The sequence below is a fragment of the Engraulis encrasicolus genome, unplaced genomic scaffold, assembly GCF_034702125.1.
Source record: "Engraulis encrasicolus isolate BLACKSEA-1 unplaced genomic scaffold, IST_EnEncr_1.0 scaffold_30_np1212, whole genome shotgun sequence".
NCBI lineage: Eukaryota > Metazoa > Chordata > Actinopteri > Clupeiformes > Engraulidae > Engraulis > Engraulis encrasicolus.
The window spans coordinates 7,640-26,751 of record NW_026945599.1 but is presented as its reverse complement, the minus strand read 5'-3'; the positions used below and the strand labels follow the sequence as shown (position 1 = coordinate 26,751).

The following is a 19,112-nucleotide window of genomic DNA, read 5'->3' as shown; positions in this document are numbered from 1 at the left end:
AAAGCCAGTAGAAACTCATAATAGCCTACATAGGCTAGTCCTAGTTTGTAATCAAAGTAAATTGTTCCTTTACAACAAGTTGCCGCGGCGGGCATGAGGAATTAGCTGTCCTACCAGTCTCGACAGCTATCCATTCCATGATTTCTCCTTAGTTCAGATGCGCGGACTCCTTGATGTTTCAAGTTTGCAACTGCTTTTAAAGACATTGACTTCAGTGATTTTATTTTCTGTCATCAGTGACGCCAGGCCTATTCTATGTTTACCTGATTCTTACCATCTGATATGCTCTCCCATACCATCTGGGACCTGCCCCCAACCGACACCCTTCCAAATGACTCATTTTTTCTAAATCTCTTGCATGTGATTGGATAATGAATCTGTCCGTCATTTTGACTGACACATCATTTCAGCCAATCCTACTGACTCAACCCATGACGTAGGGCAGAGCGACACCAGGACCACTACGCATGCGCTAATAACTAACCATTCATAACAAACACTATGGCGGCGTCAACTAGCTCAAAGCGTAGTGAGGAGCGATCAGTGAATTATGTCGTATGTGCTGTGATAATCTTAGGATTAAAGGCAAACTTGTCAGCAGCTATCGCATATTCGAAGGGGTTCCCTATGGAAAGCGGATAGACCAGCGTCTTGCTGAAGTTGGTCTGAACTTGGTGAACATCCCAGAGAGGTCCTACCGCATCTGCATGAAATGTCTTCGGTTGGTGGATAGGCACGAAACTACTCTGGCCACAATAAGAGGGTGGCAAAAGGCAGAAGAGGAGCCGTGTGCTAGTTCTACATCAGCTGCGACTACATCTACATCAGCAGCTAGTTCGACATCAGTAGCAATTGTACGTAAACGTGACAGGGTCCGTACTCCATCCAAGTTGCCTGCCCAACGCCAACAGGCCCCCCGTCGTCAAAATTGCCACGGTCAGGATCTGAAGGCATCGTTAGACCACGACAGAGCGTTACCGAGGTAAGTCAAAATCTTGAATAAATTAATTGGTCATGCGAGCTTGTTTGTAAGCGCAACATGATCACTTGTCTTCCATATCAATAGGATATTGCATATTCCTTAATTTCTCCTCGTGATTAGTAAATGATACTCTATATACTCTGATTTACCATAGGACGTCTACTTTCTCTGCAACTTTAAGCTACTCTTGAGTCACATGTCCGTATAATAGCCATCTGTAAACTATGATAATGCAACAAGACACATATTGCACCTTCATAGCAATGGAGTTTTTAGTTGCCTTCATACTGAAAATGGGCGTCTGCTACATGCCAATGTGTTACCTCTATGCACTTCCATTCATCCCTGCCACTGCTGTGCACTTGTGCTCCTTCAAGGGTTTACAAAAATGTCTATGTATTTGACAGTAGTGTAGTATTTGTGCCATATTAGTGTTATTATGTGTGCAACACTATTAATACTCCCAGTTCTTTAATGGCACAACGGTTCAACTTTGCATTTATAGGAAGACAAAGGTCCAAAGCGTCGTGCCATTAAACAACAGGGAGCAGTGATGCGGACATTTATCCTTTAGACCTATTGTAGTTATGTTATGTTTTGTCCAGCACCTGTGCCACTGATGTGCACACATGCTCTGCTTTCTTGTTATTGTAGTGCAAACATCATAATACATGCAAGCAACAAATGTATTATGACAACATTTTGGCTGGCAACATAGTTTTGTGTTGTGTTACAGGTGGTTATTCATTATCCATCCAAGGTAAAGGGTGAGAGACTTGTGTGTCAAGACCACACAGCAGGCATTGTGGAAGCCATGGCGAAGCAGAACTGGAGCTGGGCCGCCAAACAGATAGCAAGACACAAATTACTCCAAGGACCTCTGACTGAAAACATCTTACGCATCATAGAGGAAGAGTGCAAGAAGTTGTGCAGTCCCTTGTCAGACGTCATACTGTCCAAGTCATCAGCAGAAGACTTGAAGGAATTTTCATTTGAAAAATTACAGGCAGATTTCCAGCGCGTGTCACCATTTTTGTTTTCAATTTTTCTATGTATTACCAAACAGTCTCCAAACCCAGCATGTGTCGCTGCAGCTATAGCGTTAAGAGGCCGAAAGCCCCGCTTGTCTGCCTTTTCACAGTATGTGAACTGTGTCCTACAGTATGGAGGAGTGAAAAAGGCAGCCTTTAAGCGACTCTCCAAATTATGCATCACAACTTCCTACAGTACTGCTCATAGGAAACAAATGGAACTGGCAAAGACATGTGGAGAGGATTTTCAACTACTGAAAGTAGCTAATGAAATATTCCTAAACGAAGCAGACACCAGGATGGCAGCTACCAGAAGTAGTACACCCGATGTTGCGGAGAGGCATCTGGATGAGGCAAGCTATCTCTGCATGTCAGGTAAGAAAGGGCTAATCTCACAATTGTCACTTTTTTTTTCATTTTAGCTGCTTGTGATCTTATTAACGATTTATAATATTAACAGAATTTGTCAAAATTTGAATGTTCACAATTCATTTTCGGTCTGTCTCTCTGTCAACACTCTAGTGTCCCATTTTGGTGAAGGATGGGTAACTGTATTTGATGTGTTTTTTCCCTGTGTTGTATTTTTTTATTCTCACAGAAAATGCAACGCAAAGCATCCCAAAGACAACCACTGTCACAGAGCAGACTGTTGCCACCACCACTACTCCACTACAGATGGAAGATCTTTTGGGGTCTGACGGTGCCACTCACTTTACCTTCAGCACAGTAACCGACCGACACTGAAGGTCTAGGCGTCCCAACTCTGCCAGCTGAAGCACCTTCACAGCCAAGTCCACCACCAAATTTATACTCAGTTATATTTGACAACCTGGACTTCTTCTGCCGCACGCACCATCAATCCATAAGCCGGTCAAACAAGTCACTTCACTGGATCCACCACATGGCTGTTGAAGACAGAGTCTCATCAACCCATCTGGACAGACACAAGCCAACTCGAGTGTTGAGCGACTACGACATGGGGAAATCCTTACCCTCTTATGACTCCCAGGCCAGGAAGCAGAATCCTGACTGAATTCCTCCAAGCCTTCAAGCCGCTAGCTTCAGTTGTGATTAATCACATCCCTCGTCGGTATTCTGCTGAAATGTCAGAGCCTTCCACCCACGTATGTATTAAAATCAAATCAGAGTTTTAACCTGTAGTTCACTTGGGGATTTGAATATGAATAGAACCTCAAAATTGAAATTGGTCTTAATCTGCTAATTCCACAAATATTACTAATAATTTAAATTCCTGTGTTCCATCCTCACAGCACCCCCTTGGACTTCTGTTCAAGGATGAGAACCAATCTGCAGAGTTGGCTGATGTTCTACACCACATCCAGAACGAGTAAGTTGGCTAAAGTGGGCAGAAAATGGTTATATGATCAGTTTGGGAAGGATATTGATTAATTAAGTGTTGGAAACCACTTGATGTGTCATATAGGTACGTTCCAAGGGGCCCTGATGGACCAGACAGCATTTTGGTTGGTGGTGACCGATTGACGGAGGGGAATAGCCGCGGCATACAGTGGGTCTATGCGGAAGGGGAAAACGCAGACCAACGACTGGAGGGCCTTGTGTTCAAATTTGAGGATTGGCATGCAATCAAAAACCTTTTTGAGGTGAGTGACCTAACTAGGGCAATACAGCAAATGTTTGAAGGACATCTGTACCCTTGCATAACATCATGCTTATTAAGAATTGTGAGCCCTCAACCAAATGAGCCGCCAACCCTCTCTGGTTCATTCCACTGCTTAGCCAGCCCTTCCCTCTTCCCTCTACTTCACCCCTCTCTCTTTGCTTCTCAGTGGCCAGCCCTTCCCCTGATAGCTGCTGGGCTACCTGTCCCCCCTCCCTCTACTTTGCCCCTCTCTGACCTGTACACTTGTGGAGTTTCCGGCCTGTCCCTAGGTTGTTAGTCAGTGGCTTCTCCCCCCAACTTCTACTAGCCCTTCACTCTGCTTGCACACATGGGATTTTCCGTTGTTCCCCCAAGTAGGGGCCCCAGCCTGCAGGACACACCCTCTGGCCGGCTCCCTGTTGTGCTTATAGGGTTGCTTAGTCACAGCTTAGACTACCCATCTAACAGGGTCACTGTCACTTTACTGTGGAACTCCTCTTGTTCTTGGGTGTCTCGTAATATCTGCATTCTCTTTCTATTCTGTGCATCCCTGACAGATAAAACCACGGTTTGCATTCACCCATTTGTTTGTCTTTCATTGCAGCTGAACCAGCCCTATTACAATCCTTTCACAGTGTTTGGTCCTACGACTCGGATATAACACATATCATTTTTCATGGCCTCTTTGACCCACATTGAAAAAACTTTTTAAAAACTCTTCCTTACGTACCTATGGTATTAGTTTTGGATTTTACTGCAATACTTGAAATCATACAGCATTTGCTGTGATCATATTTACCACTTTTCCATTAGCCCTCTGGGCGCCACAGGCGACTTTTGTCGACGAGATGCCGTATTGATTACAACGGCCGTTTTTTTTCAAATAGGATATCAAATGTAGTTCAACTTCCACTCCATTGGGTGGCAGACATGTAGTACTTCAGTTCTAAACACATTGGGACGCCTTATATGGTATTTTGTTTAAGAAAACTACAAAACTACAAACCTCGGACATTGCGGAAGTAACTTATCCCCTGTGAAACAACGGGAAAGACGGAAGCAGCCTTGTAGTGACATTACGTGGATAATTCTACTGAATAAACGACCAAATGCACTCAAATGGTAACTTGTCATGATTGTACAAATGTATTCATCATATATTTCGCCCCTAAATGAGGTAATATGCAAACAGGAGTGTATTTTCTGCCGCGTTATACTTCCCATGTTACTGTTGCCTGAGGGAAACTATCGACAGCCTATTCGTCGATCATGGGGACTGTAACAAGAAAACCCTTCATTCATTCACTTGTAAGTACACAATAGAAGTGTTCGTTTCTGCAGGAGACTTGTATATTGAGGAAGGGAAGGTTTTTTCCGATCGAGATGCGAGGTAATTTCATGCTGCTTTGTAGGCTATAGCCTACTGTCGCTATGCTGGCGACGTTCATTGCAACGACAGGGGAATGATGCAACGCGTCGTAATTTGCCTGTTGCAGAGTCAATATTCATCATCTGGAGGGTGACAGTGGTCAGGATGTTTGTAGAAGAGCTTGTATACTAAGTAGAAAAGTAAATGAAGACAAAAGAAGTGCGCATATTCCTGCCAACAGTGGGGGATGGAGTGAGAGGAGTAGCCTATGCGCCCGAGACACAGAGGTCTTGTGCGCATTCTACTCGGTGCAAAACGGAAGCATAGTTCACGCTACTCGACACTGTTCCTGCCGACTGCAGGTCTAAATAAATAGCAATGCTATTCTAATGATATAATAATAGTAATAATTATGTCCAATTGCGACCTGACTGAGTCTATTTGCAACAAAAAAGTGTGATACCAGCTGGGGTTTGGTGCATCAGAAAGACATGGGCGATATAGGCTAGGTAACCCCCCCCCACACACACACACACACACACACACACACACTTTCCTTATATCACCTATTTGTATATCAGTAAATGTAACACTGGGTTTGAATAGATATTTGCACAAGTTTTTAGACATGTAGCCCATACCCAGAGTCCTTCAGGGTGTACACTGACAGGCCTACTGTAGGCTACTGTAGGCCTGCTGTACTTGGTTCAAAGACACACAAATGGACAAAATGCACATAATACCCCTAGTGTGGATAGAATCTGTATGCTGGGCATTGCTGTGAAGGGTGTCCATGCACTAAAAAATAACTTGTCACCTTCATAGACCAGTCCCTACAGGCAAAACGGCAACCGTCCATTCACTTGTGTTTGTCACTATGCTACATTGTTGCACTATATTAGTTACAAATTACACTTTTAGTGTACAATTTATTGCTTTCTAGACCAAAATGTATTCACAGAACATAATAGTGAAGGTGTCTGGGGAAGTTTTATAAATTAAATTAGATAAATTATTAAAAATATTTAGAAAATATGCAAAAATATCCAATAACTCATTATAAATTCAAAATGGCCGACACCATATGACGTCATAATATGCAAATTAGATGGGATAATTTACTCCCAAAATAAACTTTGGGTCATCCTCAATATTTGTCTCATTAATTGTCAGGCTCTATCTATTACCCATGTTAAGCCACATCCTTTTGAATATAACATGTCAAAATCATCAGTTTTGGGCAAAAACCTGTGGCGCCGAGAGGGTTAGTTGCACCATGTGACGTACTGTTACCATTCCTCTCCAACTGACTTTGTTAGTAGTGTATTGTGATTGTGACATGAATTTCATTTCATTTTAGATCTATCATCGTGTCTTCTTCAAAGACGGTTCGGCAAAGGATCATGGGACTCTTCTTGCCAATATGGACAAGTTGAGGTGTGTACAGACTGTCAGGTTTAGCATTGTAGCATTATATTGTCTTTGGTATTCTTTCTTTACTCTGGTATGTAATATCAATAATGTGGGCGGTCATGCCCTAGTGTTTAAGGAGATGGGATTTATATGAAAGGGTTCCAGTTGATATCCCACCCTTCCAATCCCGTTTTTAACTCCATGGCCGAGCAAGGCACCTAATCCCACACTGCTCCAATTACCATGCACATAGAATAGCTGTACATAAAATGTAAATAAAACAATTGACATTTGTTTTGGACAAAACTGTCAGCTACTTGTAATGTGATTTTTTGATGTTATGTGTATAATGACTGCAATTTTAACAAAACTGCATTGCAACTCTATTCAGGTCTTTAACCGTGTTGAACCCCAGGCACCATGAATTAAGGCTTGGTTATTCATCACAACTCCGCTCTGCCCTATGAAGGGGGATGCTGGTTTTTGGTTATTCATCACAACTCCGCTCTGCCCTATGAAGGGGGATGCTGGTTTTTGGTTATTCATCACAACTCCGCTCTGCCCTATGAAGGGGGATGCTGGTTTTTGGTTGCTATCCAGCCACCATGAATTAAGGCTGTCAGTATGTTGTTTTTTTTACTTTTTGTTCTGTAGCTTAGGCGTGTGAGTGTGTGCGCAGGTGCGTGGATGCATGGGCTCTACTCAGACAGGTTGTGTGTCTGTGTCTGTCTGCCTGCGAGGTGTGCGTGTGTGTCCATGTGTGCGTGTTTTATGTCTCCCTAGGGTGTCTGTACGTGCATGCGCGCGCATGTTTTTTTTTTTTGCATGGCCCTGTGTGTGTGTGTGTGTGTGTGTGTGTGTGTGTGTGTGTGTGAGTGCGAGTGTGTGTGCGTGTGTGTTACAAAATATTACCATCATTATCAACAAGTCATATTTTCACAGATGCAGCAATGCGAAGCCGGGTCCACATGCTGCATTCAATGCCTACAAGGCCATTGTGAGGAAGGACACGACAGCTCTCTTCCTGGCGGCAGCTATGGAGCACCTTGGGCTACAGACAGTGTCAGGTACATCTAAATCAGGGGTCCCCAAACTAAGGCCTGGGGGCCGGATGCGGCCCGCCATGTCCCTTTGACTGGCCCTCCACCTCTCTGCACCTCACCATTTGAACTGGCCCAAAGAAGCAATCCTCTCAGAAAAAAATAGTAATAATAAAATATATTTTTTAAACATTGTATTTTGTTTATCAATAGGCGTTCCTACAGTTTAATTTTTTACAAAACTAGTGTCAATCACCAGAAGTTTCTTGTCTTGACAGCTTCTCATCTCACTGTAATATAAACAGGCCTAGGCCTACCATTTCTATTGTATCACTCATAAACTGTTAATCATCATATTTTTCTAACCTTTCCATATTATTTTTACATGGTTATTAGAAGTTAAAAGGATTACCTGTGGTATTTCAAATTCAAATTCAAAACAAAGACCTACTGAACAAATGTATAGCCCGAGTTAAAGCTGGTGCCATGAGAATGCACACATTTAGCATTTAGATTAATTTGAAAGATTACAGCTAACCATACTGCACCTGTTGCACTGTCTATCTTTTTTTAATGTGTCAGCAGATGTCCCAGATGGCCTTGTACCTGACCACATAATGACAAGCTCTGAAGAGCACAAGAGGAACATTCGGTTGTGGGCGAAGTGGTGGACAAACATCTGACTTTCCAGTACATTACAGATCTAGTGAGTGGTGTCACCGACCCAGCTGGTGAACATCACACACAACCCACACTGAATAAGGTCAGATTCCGGGCCACAGGGTGCAACAGAGAATACAAGTACCCAAAGGCCAGGGAGAATCACGAGAAGAAAGACCATGGTTTAACTGTGTCACCAGAATTGATTGCAGATGCTGACAGAGCAGAAATAGCAGACCACAAAAAAGAACACACTGAAGCCAGGCTGTGTTTTGGGTTCTTTTTGGCCACTATGCAGGATGCAGTCAAGGAGGGAGATGGAGAGAGGCTGATGCGACTCTAGGCAAGGCCTATGGGCATATGCAGTATGCCTACAGCACACTGCTCTTAACATTGCAGGTGAATTTCACCCTGTCGCCTCGCTTAGCCCACAGCCTGAAATGGAACCGGTTCTGGAATGGGAAAGGGGGATTAGGGAGGAACATCTCCTTAGATTTACACATGGAGCATTTGAACGGCTTTCTTAAGTCGTTTTTAAAACGCAGTGGTCCCAACCTCACCAAAAACACTGCAGAAAGGGTGAGCAAGTCCCTCGGGATAAATGATGCATAACGCAGACAGAGAACTGGAAGTGTCAAGGTCCACTGGTGTGCATCATGCTGTGAATGAAACTAAGGATGTCTTGGTTTTGGTGGAAGTTTTCAGAGAGGCTGAGTTGTTTAAGGACCACCCAGGGAGAGAGTTTTCATCATTCCCCCGATTTAGTCGGGACCTTTTGGCAAAACTTAACAGCCAGAATCTCAGGGGCTGGATAAATGCTAAATTGAGAGAGTGGCAAGACAATCCTATTTAAAGTGGGTGGATAAAGTGTATGTAAATAATGTATGTAAATAACTAATTTCACCAATGTAAATTTAATGCAAATGACTGTACAGTTTTATTTATTTTTTTTCCCTGTAAATGTATAACAAATCACTTAATGCATGTTTTATGAGACTTGGAATAAATTTACCAGTATGTTCAACAAACTGTCTACAATATTTCTTCCTTCATTAACATTAAAAAAAAACCTCATGGCAATTTTGTTTTTCAAATGTAAAATTTTATTCAAAGTTTTTCTACACACATGCATACAATTTACTTACTAATAATGGGTGCAGAAAGGCATTTATATACATATTTACAACAGCATAGACAAGCTTGCTGCCAAGGGATTTTAGTTTGTCTCCGAGCCACTACTACTCTGAGGTATTACACTGTCATACCACTCATCCTTGTCATCAAAATATCCAGGGAAATCCATGTCTGGCTCTGTAAAACTCTCGTCAGGCAGAGTAGGCTCTGTATATTCAAAATCACCAAAAACCTCACTCATGACAAGAAGGATTTCCTGTGCATGCCTCACTCTGAAAACAGGAAGGTTGTTGGTAATGTATGCAATATCAAAGATGTATGGACTATGCTCCACTGCTGCTTCAATAAGCTCTGGTCCAAACCCTGTGCAGAAAGTCCTGTTGGTAACAAGTGGCTTGTCTGGTGTTAAACTGCACATGTACTGCTGTAAGCAGGCACGGATCACACCCCTGTCGTCCTCAGACACCTCTCTAGACTTCAGTGGGTTAGCACACACCTCAGGCTCTACACATTCATGTTTGGGAACAGGCTCAACACACACACCAGATGAACATGTACAGGTAGAGTGGCAGTATGTGCAACACAGATGACCTGGCTCAATGTCTGTGGTCTGCTCTTCAAAGTTGCGATAGAGAGCTTTTCTGAAACATCCCTGGGTTCCTGCATGAATGACAGCTTTAACAGTCTTGTCAACCCTTGAGGAACCTTTGATGGCATACAAAACAGCATGGGAGTGTAATCCGTTTCTCCCAGCCCGGCCAGCCTGTTGCACTATTGTTTCCGCATCCTCTGGTGCCCCGTACATAATAACATGAGAGACATTGGGGAAATGAAGGCCCATTCCCAGTGCAGTGGTAGCCACAACGACCATGCAGCTGCCCTCACCAGTGAAGGATGCAAGTACTCTCTGTTTATATTGTGGCAGTGTCTTGCTGTGGAACATCCCTATGAGCATGTTTTCAGCCCTTCGTTCAGGGTCCCGGTTTACCCACGCGTCTTCCCCAAGTTCAGCTTTGAGACGGCAGAAGACTCTTCCTACTGCCATCAGGGATATGCAGTAAATGATGATGGGAGACATTGAAAGTCCTTTCTACCTGACCTCTGTCACCACCCAGTCCATGCAGTGCAGGTCATGACTGTCAATTCGCTTCAGCCCAAGCCTAATGTTCCCTCTGTTTGCGCTACTCGAACGGCACTCTCCATATGCAGCAGCTCTGTGACCCGTCTTCTGTTGGCAATGTCTGCAGATGCCGTCAAAGCCATGACAGGCGTGCCTGGAAGACATGACGCATAAAGTTAACAGGGTCAGTACACTAACCAAGGCCACCACAATGTTTGCCTCCTAATAACAATTGGTGTACATATTTGCAAGAGTTACTCACCTTCTTTGACAATGGAGCGTAGTTGTCCCAACTGAGAGAATGCCTGTCCGAAGGCAGGAAGGCCTTTAGCACCTTCACCCCTGGTGAAGAGAAAAGAGCTCTTAGTCTTTTTCAACACAATACAGCAAGCACTAAAATTGTGCATTATTTACAGTAAGTAAGGGCCATGACAGTGTGTGTTTGTGTGTGTGGACAACCCCCCACTGCAGTCAGTAGGCCTATGCATTGGGCACAGTTGGGGGAGGGGAGAATCCACACCTATGATAGGTGTTTACACGGACAATGTTTACAGCCGAGTTAACGGAGCTCTTCGTTAGTTTCATCATTTTTTACCCACTCTGTGTGAGCTTCAGAGGAATGAGGAAATGTAATGACCAAGACTATGACAACACCTCTCTTAGTCAAGATTACCAAGAGTAAACTACGGTAATCTAGAAGACCAGAATGTCAACTCACAGTCACAAACAAACGCAAAGCAAATGTCTGTACACTACAGTATGCATCGGGCACAGTTGGGGGAGGGGAGAACCAACACCACAATGTAATATTTACACGGACAATGTGTACAGCAGAGTTAACAGAGTTTTTTGAACATCACAGGGGGAAAACATGACGAAACTAACAGAGACATAATACAATGTTATGACCAAGACTGTGACGATACCTCTTCAAGTTAAGATTACAATGAGTAAACTACGGTAAACCTAGAAGGCCAGAATGTGAACTCACAACTAACGCAATGCACATGCCTGTGCTTCATAAATGAAAAAATGCATCAGGTGTATCAACAGTAGATGCTTAAACTTACCGTTTGTAGGTGACGTGAACCTCATCGACAACGATGCCCAGTAGGTTTTTCTGGTAGAGGTCTGAGGATAGCATGGTCAGCCATTTGTCCTTCAGCCACGACTCGGGGCTACCGAAGACCAGCTGGCAAAGTCCCTGAAGAATGTCGTTGTCGTTTCTTCCTCCCAGTTCCATTGCCGTTAGACCAAGTTTTCCAGCCTCTCTGATTTGTTCCTCCATTAACGCAACCAGGGGGGACACCACAATGACGATGGGATCCTGCACTTTCCCCATTGCTTTAGCGACCAGTGGAGCCAGCTGATAAATCAAACTTTTGCCAAATCCGGTCGGAAGAAGCGCAAACACATCCTCGCCGCCAACAAACGCCTTAAGCGCTGTCATTTGTTCGTCTTTCAATGACTGAACATTTGGAATACAAGACAATACCGTGGAAATAGCAGAATCCAGTTCAGCGCACGGAGTACTAGTACTACAGCGCGCTGCCATGTTTGTTGTGATATGATGACTACACTGCTGTCGCTAATGCTTTACATCACATCCGCCCATAACTCCGCCCATCCATTCAAAATCCCACCCGCGATTCATGATTGGCTGTACACATTTTCCAACTCCAGCGGTCTGGCATGGGAACGCCCCCGCGTGACGTAGCCGAACGCAGCCAGATGATGTGAATCAGGTTAATTCTATGTAGCCTACGTGGGGCAACTCGACTGGCATGTTCGAGTCAGAGCTGTAGCTCTCTAGCATTATGCTATAGAATCTGACATGACATTGTATCAATTTTTTCGGGGTGAGCGCGCTACGTAGCAGCAGAAAGTAGCCAACATAGCCATAGGCTGCGGGGACGGATTGATGGTTCATGTCAGGAGCATCAAAAGCAAAACAAAACAAAAAAAAATGTGTATTTCCTCTTCAGTTTCCCGGTTTTTTCGTACACTAATAGAATATATAACACATATTGAATATATTGTTTTCCTTCAGGAAAGGATTTTATAGGTTCTGAACAAAAAAATGGGCGGACCCAGGACCAAAATGGGTGGGCCCAGGTCCACCCTGGCCCACCCATAACGCCGTGCCAGCTAGGCGCTACGGGGAAGAAGCGCATACAGGCTACGCGAAGCGTCCAACATCATGCTTCGAATCATATGCTGCGACTTCTTATAGCACGCACGAGAGAGAGGGAGAAAGAGCGAAGCCTAACTTAGTCAATTGTTTGACACGGGACAAATTGTTATAGGAATCATGCCACGTTTTTTGTAATCCCTTGGTAGCCTTACATCTAAATGACATATTAAAAATCTACCTATTTATATTTAGTGGAACAAGGTCAAACTGTTTTTTTCACAGTCAAAGTTGGAGCTTTCCTATTATTTTTTTCATAGGGAAGCATACTAGGTGAATGGACTAAAATTTGAGTAGTTTGGATACAATTTCAGTTGTTTATCCAAACTGTGACAAAGATTTTTTTGTATTACAAGTTGTCTGAAATATGATTAACTGTTCAAACGAGATCACAACCAGGCAAGCGTTGAGGGGACATTGGATAGTGAGGAGGGGTTCTTATGCCATTGGGGGGCAGTCTACATTATGTAAGGGTTAACGTTCGGCGAGAAGGTCGCTACCGTGGAATAGCAGCACGACAGAGAGAATCTTTAGACCCCGACGCGTCCGTTATCGAAAATTATTATATGGTTGTGACGTCATCAGTCGAATGCGCCATTCATTTCAACGGGGCTCCCCAACGTTCGCACGTCTGTTATTTTTCGATAACGGACGGGTTGGTCTATAACAGACCGCTGTCAATGGCAACAAGACTTTTCACTGCTAAAGCGACTTTTCAACAAGACTCTAATCAGCTGCTGTGATAGACAACACCTGTTGTCCTGGCTACCTAGCTGTTGCCTAGCGGTGTTCCACAACGGCACTGTTTTGTTTTGCGCAGCAACAATCTTAACATTAAATAGGCCTAAAGAAATGTCCCCGCCCTGTGTGAGTCATTTAAGTATATCCATATAATAAGCGGGTTAACTTTCGGCGAGTCGGTCGCTTTGTGGAATAGCAGCACTTCAGAGAGAACAAGACCCCTCCGCTCCGCGTCGGGGTCTAAACATTCTCTCTGTCGTGCTGCTATTCCACGGTAGCGACCTTCTCGCCGAACGTTAACCCTTACATAATAGACGTGCGAACGTTGGGGAGCCCCGTTGAAATGAATGGAGCATTCGACCGATGACATCACACCATATAATAATTATATTTAAGGGGGGCATTGGCAGGGTTTTGATGAGGTCAATGGGGTGTTAGGAAGCGTATGATGAGGTCAAGGGGGAATTTATTTTTTTGAAAGGCTGAGAACCAAAACCCATTCTATCTATCTATCTATCTATCTATCTATCTGTCCGTCCNTCCGTCCGTCCNTCCGTCCGTCCCCCCCCCCCCCCCCCTCATCAGGCATGACAGCATGACAATCATGAAGTAACGAAGATGGTTGGCAGTTGTTCTTATGTTCAATGTCCCTGGGTCGCTACAGTATGCTTAGAATTCATCATTTAAAGATGTAAATTTTCTCCCATGGGAGACCATGCCCCCAGACCCCCCTAGTATGACTCTTACACAACACTGTCCCCCAAAAACGCCACTGCACACCACACCTGCGCCGCTCCGTGCCACCGCGCCACGCCGCACCTTTCTCACCATTTTCACCCCTGACCCGTTTTCATGCCTGGGTTTAGTTTGACAAAAGTGAAGGGGATGGATCCCATCCTTCCAGTCAAAGTGGGGGGATGCAACGTCGAGTCGAGTGAGGGTGGGGGGCGGTGAGTGGGATTGAACGATCCCTTCGATCCCCCCTTGCTATGAGCCTGCTCATTGTTTTCTCAGTGGAATGTAGAACTAGGATAGGCCATTTATTTTAGGAGCAAAATGCAAATTAATTGTTTTAACCCTCCTGTTATCCTCCGATTTAGGTTATGTCCGTGATCATTGGGGTCATTTTGAGCCCAGCCACTTAAATAACTACAAAATCAGTAGAAGCAAAAACTTTTGCAAGGGTTTATGCCTCAGATATTTACTGTTGCTCGTTTGGGAACATAAAAATGCCCTTAGATAAGTCCTAGCACCCCCACACACAGCCCACACACCGAAAAGAGTAATCCATGACTAGGTGAAAATGTGCAACAACTGCCCAAAAGTTGCCTTGAATGAGTTTTCACCCTCGTCTGCATCCCTAAATAAGAGCCCTAAATAAAGAAAAATGTTCTGTTCTAAATAACTTATGTCCATGTATTTTACATAATATAGACATCTTGGAACATGTATTAGCAAAATATGGATGTTCCATTTATGTTTAATACACTTAAAATAAGTTGGGGTCAAATTGACCCCAAGGAACACTTCACTTTTTTCACATTGACCCCATATATTTAGGAAATGTCATCAAAGATGAAGCAAAAGAATGATGTACGTCACATATTTTCAGACGTTAAACATTGAATGAGGTCAAATAGACCCCAAGGATAACAGTAGGGTTAGAGTCGAGTGGGGGTGGGATGCGGTGAGTGGGATCAAACGATCCCTTCGATCCCCCCTTGCTACGGGCCTGCTCATTGTTTTCTCAATGGGATGTAGAATGGTATTTATTTTAGTAGCAAAATGCAAATGAAATATTTTAAATCCTTCCTCGAGAACGTGAGCCCTTTTCATTATGTCATTGCCCAACTAATTTCTAAACGCAATAATGGGCCCTGCGTCAGTCATTTTGCCCTGCAGCGCTGTCGAAGTTGAAGTTTCTAGGTTGAATTCAGTTGAGCAAGATGTTCACAACTTATTTATTAGTGAATTGTCTATAACCAACAGCGTTTACCACCAGGCCATTAGACTTTTACATTTGCAGGACTGCTGAGGAACGTTACTGTCTTAAATGTTATCCATCTATCCTTTGGACATTTCTGTGTGTGTGTGTGTGTGTGTGTGTGTGTGCGTGTGCGTGTGTGTGCGCATTTGAGAGAGAGAGGGGGGGGGGGGTATTATGCACTTAATCTCTGCTGCACTTTAAGTGGGATGGGGGGCTGGGGGGGTCAAGCACTGGTGTCACTTTTACCTCTTATTGCACTTTACTTGAAAACCTGCTGCTACTAAGTATTGTACCCCAAACACAATTTCGTTGCCTTTTTGACAATGACAATACATTCTTGAATCTTGAATCTTGAACCCACAGCTAATCAACAAATATAGCAAACTAGCTAACATTAAACAGATCAAAGTCGGGTAGGACGCATATAGAAGCGAAAGGAGTGGAGTGGAAGCACGTCAGAGAAAGATGTTGGCTTCTGTATAGGTGGTGGGCCCAGTCTCATATCTTGTCAGTTCGTTGGTGTTAACAAGTGGCAACTTTATTTTTGCTTATATAACCCCCTGACAAGCCATTAATCAATATTTCGGCTGTTGCCATCCTCAAAACTTGCACATTGATTTATAAAAATGATAACAAAAACTAGCCGACCGAGTGACGTCACGTCAATGCAAAGTCAACGAGGCAGAATACAGCTAGCGCGTGCATGCTACCCGGAACCGTCAGATTTCATGGCAAAAAGTTACAAGTTGGGGGGTAAGTGGGCTCACTTGTTGTGTACATGCAAAAAAAATATATTTTTCTCAAACTTTCAGAAGTGCTCTTTTTCGCTGTTAGTGTTTGACTGTCTGACCATCATGGACCATCATAGCAACTAGAGATAAATGTCAAAAAGAGGACAGGTCTGTTCCCTCAAAGCTATGAGCTATAGAGCAATGAGGTGACAGGTTGGTAGATCAATTCGCCAAAAAACTACGTGTCAGTAAAGAAATACAAGCTGTGTTATTTTTTCCAGTAACAGGAAAATGGTCAGGAATGAAATGCCTACCTTGTTTCAATGATTAGGTGAATTATCTGCCCATGAAAAAAGCCCGATATGCGGATAAATATTCCCTTTTCAATTTTGAGGGGCGGAGACTTCCCATTGACTGTGCATTATGTGACGTCACCCCCAGTCTTTTTTATTTTCGTTATTTTTTAATATAAACGTGCAACTTTTCAGCGTGGCAACAGCCAGAATATTGCTTTACATATTGTCAGGAGGTCATATTAGAAAAATCAAGTTGCCACTCGAGAGTGAGAACGAAACTCATTTTCTAAAGGAGCTACGAAATCTAGCCCACCGTCTAGTGCTGTTTCATGACTGCACAAATGTGTCCGTCATGAACAAAATGGCTTGTTGATGATCCTGTCTCGTGTCTCCTCTCTTCTGACGAAATAAACACTTGTCTCAATGCCTGAACTTGGTATTGCACGACTACTACGTGTCCTTCTTTTATTAGTATTGTTATTTTTTAATCATTTTTCAGAGGAACGTTAGCCAAGGAGGTCACCAAAGCGGCCGCTTCAACTAGAAGCGCTGCGGGAAACACTGCTCATGGTCGCAGCCTTTTTGAAGTAGGCCTACACTCGCTGCTCATTCAGCTCAGCACATTTCTTTTCAAACAACTTTTGAGTTTATCGAAATTATCTTTATGCACTGTCTCAAAGTGCCTTTTCAGCTTTTTCGGTTTGAGACTCTCGGCAGACAGTAGCCTTCCTACACAGCAGACACTTCGGCTTTTCCTCGTTTTTTTCCATGACGCTTGTAAATTCATACAAGGAAACTTTTGTTTCATCTCCGCTGTCTTTTTTGATGTCTGTTCATCGGGTATGGTTTGTCTGTTCTTTGAGGTGTCAGGCGAATGAAGAAATCTTTCCATTTTGTTAGATATCAATAGATGTGATATTGCTCGGTAGTTGTATAGCCTACTAGGCAGGGAACGGAAACTTAGTCATGGAAGCCGACAGGATAAAGGGTCAGTTGTCTCGGGTGTAGGGGCCCAGAATTGGCTCCTTAACACATTCAATACCAGCCATTTTTAGCTGTAGACTCCCAGCCAATTTCATAATTTTTGTCATTATTTGAACAGACACTGAATATTTTGTTATCTAAAGCAGTAATAATATCATTTGTGACAGACATCATTTGGGGAAGCCGACAGGATAAAGGGTCAGTTGTCTTGGGTGTAGGGGCCCAGAATTGGCTCCTTAACACATTCAATACCAGCCATTTTTAGCTGTAGACTCCCAGCCAATTTCATAATTTTTGTCATTATTTGAACAGACACTGAATATTCTGTTATCTAAAGCAGTAATAATATCATTTGTGACAGACATCATTTGGGGAAGCCGACAGGATAAAGGGTCAGTTGTCTTGGGTGTAGGGGCCCAGAATTGGCTCCTTAACACATTCAATACCAGCCATTTTTAGCTGTAGACTCCCAGCCAATTTCATAATTTTTTTGTTATTATTTGAACAGCCACCAAATATTTTGTTATCTAAAGCAGTAATAATATCGTTTGTGACAGACATCATTTGTGGAAGCTGACAGGATAAAGGGTCAGTTGTCTCGGGTGTAGGGGCCCAGAATTGGCTCCTTGATATAGTATTGACTCGGGGGCGGGGCTCTTTTAGTTGATTTTGTTCCCGTGCCTGGCCAAGCTGTCAGCGGCCCTGTGTGTTGGCAGTGCAGGCTACCGTTCCATTCTGGTGCTAGACAAGCGCATTATCCTTGGCATCATCGGTTTTATAAAACGAATTTATATAAATCCCATCGATAAGTTACTTTATGGGTGTATGTGTATGTGGTGCTTTAGTCATAATAATATTTTTGTTTGCATTATAATTCATTTTTTTTTCCAATATTATTTTTTCCTTCCACTTGGATATTTCAGGTGAGCCCACGTGGGGTCGAGACCGCAGTGTTGAAAACTCCTGCCCTACCTCATCATTACATCCAGAGGGTGACACATAATAATAATAATAATAATAATAAATTTTATTTTGAGCGCCTTTCAAAATACCCAAGGACACTTTACAATCAGAAACAAATACATAACAATAGGGAAAATATAACAAAGCTTCAGTGAATTAACAATAGGAGAGTAATGAGAGTAATTAAAAATGCAAAAAATAAAATAAAGAAAATAAAGTACAATAAAAATGTTTTAAAATAGGCCTAACAAAAGGAAGTAGAATGCAAATTGGAAATAAAATAAAAATAAGGGGGAAAAAGATCAAATATGTAAAATAGAAAATAAACTGATAATTAAAATGAAGTGGGAGTGCCTGTCAGTGAAATTTAAAAGCAGAAGTGAAAAGGTGTGTCTTCAGCTGAGTTTTGAAAGTGGACAGTGTAGAACACTGTCGAAGTGAAAGTGGGAGAGCATTCCAGAGTTTGGGGCCAACAACACTAAATGCCCTGTCACCCATGGTGCGCAGGTGTGTGGAGGGAACTGTAAGGAGGAGTGAGTCAGTGGAGCGTAGTGTGCGGGTGGGATTGTATGGGGTGAGGAGACTTGTGATGTAGGAGGGTGCAAGGTTGTGCTGGGCCTTGTATACAAGGAGGAGAATTTTGAAATGGATACGTGAATGGATAGGAAGCCAGTGTAATTGATAGAGGATAGGGGTAATGTGATGCCAGGGTCTGGTGTGTGTAAGTAATCTAGCTGCTGAGTTTTGAATGTATTGAAGACGGTTAATCAATTTAGTAGGGAGACCAGTGAGTAGGGCATTGCAATAATCTAATTTGGAGGTTACGAAAGCGTGAATGAGGGTCTCAGC

General features: G+C 43.2%; 1 protein-coding gene across 1 annotated transcript; it reads left to right on the top strand.

The window, feature by feature from the left end:
• The first annotated feature begins 2,312 nt into the window (after nucleotides 1-2,312).
• LOC134443315 (uncharacterized) lies at nucleotides 2,313-6,570 on the top strand. The gene is made up of 6 exons (XM_063193166.1): nucleotides 2,313-2,388; nucleotides 2,612-2,705; nucleotides 3,023-3,137; nucleotides 3,285-3,361; nucleotides 3,458-3,635; nucleotides 6,364-6,570. Exons 1-6 carry the CDS (start codon nucleotides 2,313-2,315, stop codon nucleotides 6,568-6,570), a joined length of 747 nt encoding a protein of 248 aa, XP_063049236.1.
• The last annotated feature ends 12,542 nt before the right edge of the window (nucleotides 6,571-19,112 follow it).

Bases quoted from the DNA above. Each gene is read 5' to 3' on its own strand.
- LOC134443315 (XM_063193166.1), top strand. From the start codon at position 2,313: ATGGCAGCTACCAGAAGTAGTACACCCGATGTTGCGGAGAGGCATCTG. The intron at 3,138-3,284 runs GTATGTATTAAA...CCATCCTCACAG, and splicing joins TGTCAGAGCCTTCCACCCAC to CACCCCCTTGGACTTCTGTT. The intron at 3,362-3,457 runs GTAAGTTGGCTA...TGTGTCATATAG, and splicing joins CTACACCACATCCAGAACGA to GTACGTTCCAAGGGGCCCTG.